Source organism: Lolium perenne, chromosome 5, assembly GCF_019359855.2.
Source record: "Lolium perenne isolate Kyuss_39 chromosome 5, Kyuss_2.0, whole genome shotgun sequence".
NCBI lineage: Eukaryota > Viridiplantae > Streptophyta > Magnoliopsida > Poales > Poaceae > Lolium > Lolium perenne.
Genome location: NC_067248.2, coordinates 153,482,269 through 153,485,372, shown reverse-complemented (window position 1 = coordinate 153,485,372; position 3,104 = coordinate 153,482,269). Strand labels below are relative to the sequence as shown.

Below are 3,104 nucleotides of genomic sequence, written 5' to 3'. Positions count from 1 at the left end.
GACTCCGGCACGCACGTCCGATGCTAGTGCAAGGGCGTGCCACCTGACCTATACCTGGTCAGGAAGGTGATGGAGATGCCTCGCTTAGTTTCCTGCATGGCATACACGTAAACATTAAATACGAGCCTCGATCGGCTCTCAGGTTATCCTGTGAATCGGCTCAAGGAGCCGATCCACCCATGATTCGTACGAGGTGCACGAATATATGGTGGTCCTGCTTGATCAAGATAAAGCTAAAACGATCTACGACGATTTAGGGTTTTCACCGCATAATCGGATCATCCTACTCACGATTGGGCCTCGCGGCCACGCACGGTGATCGTAAGCCGATCCTAGATAGGGCCTAAAAACCAACACGAGGTTGATCCCCGGAACATCCTGTCTAGGACTAGCAAACGACACCCTACGTGCCGCTGGATCCTCCAACCCTTTGTAAGGCCTAACTATTGCAGATATTAAACTAATCCTTGAAGAATCAAGGAGCAACCGTAACGGATCGGATCTACTAAATAATGATCAAGCGGGGTGCCGCCCCTACACCTAAGATAGGTGTAAGGGCGGCTAGATGTATAAGGGTTGCACGACGACAGCATATGACACGAAGAACAATGCTAACCCTAACACATCTAAGATAACTACGTTGCTCGCCATCAAAAAGGCTTCAGTACGAGCAACGCATGAACAACAAATAAGCTTGTGCTGCCTAGATCGCAAGATGCGATCTAGGCAGCATGATGCTTACCGGAAGAAACCCTCGAGACGAAGGAGTTGGCGATGCGCCAAGATTGATTTGTGGTGAACGTTGGTTGTTGTTTATTTCATAAACCCTAGATACATATTTATAGTCCGTAGACTTTCTAACGTGGGAATAATCCCCACCGTGCACGAGATAAACTCTATCTAACCGACACATATCCTACTATATTACAGATACACGGGCAAACTTGCCCAAACTTTGCATAACAGGCCGATTCACATATTTCTTCCATGTATATCTTCAAGTCCATCTTGATCGCGGCCCACCTCTGACTCGGTCAAATTCTGGTGATAACAGAGCTCAAACTTATCTTTGAGACTCATGCGGCCGTGGAGAGCTATGAGGCCTCGAAGCAGTTCTTTACCTGCATGATGGAAGAAGGCAGCTCCGTTAGTGAGCACATGCTCGTCATGTCCGGGCATGCGAAGAAGCTCAATGACTTGGGGATGATGATCCCTAACCAGCTGGGTATTCATCGTGTCCTTCAATCACCGCCACCAAGTTACAAGAACTTCGTGATGAACTACAACATGCAGAACATGAATAAAGATTTACCTGAAATCTTTTCCATGCTGAAATCTGCTGAAGTAGAGATTAAGAAGGAGAACCAAGTGTTGATGGTCAACAAGACCACCAGTTTCAAAAAGCAAGGCAAGCCTAACAAGGGTAACTTCAAGAAGGGCGGCAAGAAAGTTGCACCGCATCCTGAGAAGCCTAAGGCTGGTCCTAAACCTGAGACTGTGTGCTATTACTGCCAGGGGAAGGGGCACTGGAAGCGCAATTGCCCCAAATACTTGGCCGATCTGAAGAGCGGCCACGTCAAAAAGAAAGGTATATTTGATATACATGTTATTGATGTCTATCTTACTGGTTCTCGTAGTAGTGCCTGGGTATTTGATACTGGTTCGGTTGCTCACATTTGTAACTCGAAACAGGAACTGCGGAATAGACGAAGCCTGGCAAGAGACGAGGTGACGATGCGCGTTGGAAATGGATCCAAAGTCGATGTGATCGCTGTCGGCACGCTCCCTCTACATCTACCTTCGGGATTAGTTTTAAACCTTAATAATTGTTATTTGGTACCTGCGTTGAGCATGAACATTATATCTGGATCTTGTTTAATGCAAGACGGTTATTCGTTTAAGTCTGAGAATAATGGTTGTTCGATTTATATGAGTAATGTCTTTTATGGCCATGCACCTGAGATGAATGGTTTATTCTTGTTAAATCTCGATAGTAGTGATACACATGTTCATAACATTAATGCTAAGCGAATGAAATTGAATGATAATTCTACTTATATGTGGCACTGTCGTCTTGGTCATATTGGAGTGAAGCGCATGAAGAAACTCCATTCCGATGGACTTCTTGAGTCACTTGACTTTGAGTCACTTGACAGATGTGAAGCATGTCTAATGGGAAAAATGACTAAGACTCCATTTTCTGGTACAATGGAGCGAGCTACAGACTTATTGGAAATCATACATACCGATGTGTGCGGACCAATGAGTGTAGCATCGCGCGGTGGTTATCGTTATGTTCTAACCTTCACGGATGATCTAAGTAGATATGGATATATTTACTTTATGAAACATAAGTCCGAGACTTTTGAGAAGTTCAAGGAATTCCAAAGTGAAGTAGAAAATCAACGTAACAAGAAGATTAAGTTTCTGCGTTCTGATCGCGGAGGCGAATATCTGAGTTATGAGTTTGGCATGCATTTAAAGAAATGCGGAATACTTTCACAGTTGACACCGCCGGGAACACCACAACGTAATGGTGTGTCCGAACATCGTAATCGAACTCTGTTAGATATGGTTCGGTCTATGATGTCTCTTACCGATTTGCCGTTATCGTTTTGGGGTTATGCATTAGAGACAGCCGCATTCACTTTAAATAAGGCACCATCTAAATCCGTTGAAACGACACCGTATGAACTATGGTTTGGAAAGAAACCTAAGCTGTCGTTCCTTAAGGTTTGGGGTTGCGAAGCTTATGTAAAGAAGTTACAGCCTGACAAGCTAGAACCCAAAGCGGAGAAATGCGTCTTCATAGGATACCCTAAAGAAACAATTGGGTACACTTTCTATCACAGATCCGAAGGCAAAATCTTTGTTGCCAAGAACGGATCCTTTCTTGAGAAGGAGTTTCTCACTAAAGAAATGACTGGAAGGAAAGTAGAACTCGACGAGGTTAATGAACCTTCTCTCATAGATCAGAGTAGCGCAGTGCCGGAAGAAATTCCTGCACAGCCTGCACCGATAGGAGAGGAAGCGAATGATAATGATCATGAAACTTCGAACGAGGAAGCTACTGAACCTCGCAGATCGACGAGGGAACGTACCAC

The 3,104-nt window shown here is 44.7% G+C and overlaps 1 protein-coding gene across 1 annotated transcript; it reads left to right on the top strand.

The window, feature by feature from the left end:
• The first annotated feature begins 1,102 nt into the window (after nucleotides 1–1,102).
• LOC127304868 (uncharacterized) lies at nucleotides 1,103–2,022 on the top strand. Its single transcript, XM_051335438.2, has 2 exons — nucleotides 1,103–1,588; nucleotides 1,693–2,022. Exons 1-2 carry the CDS (start codon nucleotides 1,126–1,128, stop codon nucleotides 1,704–1,706), a joined length of 477 nt encoding a protein of 158 aa, XP_051191398.2. The 5' UTR covers nucleotides 1,103–1,125; the 3' UTR covers nucleotides 1,707–2,022.
• Nucleotides 2,023–3,104: the final 1,082 nt, after the last annotated feature.

Coding starts and splice junctions, on each gene's coding strand:
- LOC127304868 (XM_051335438.2), top strand. CDS start 1,126: ATGATGGAAGAAGGCAGCTCCGTTAGTGAGCACATGCTCGTCATGTCC.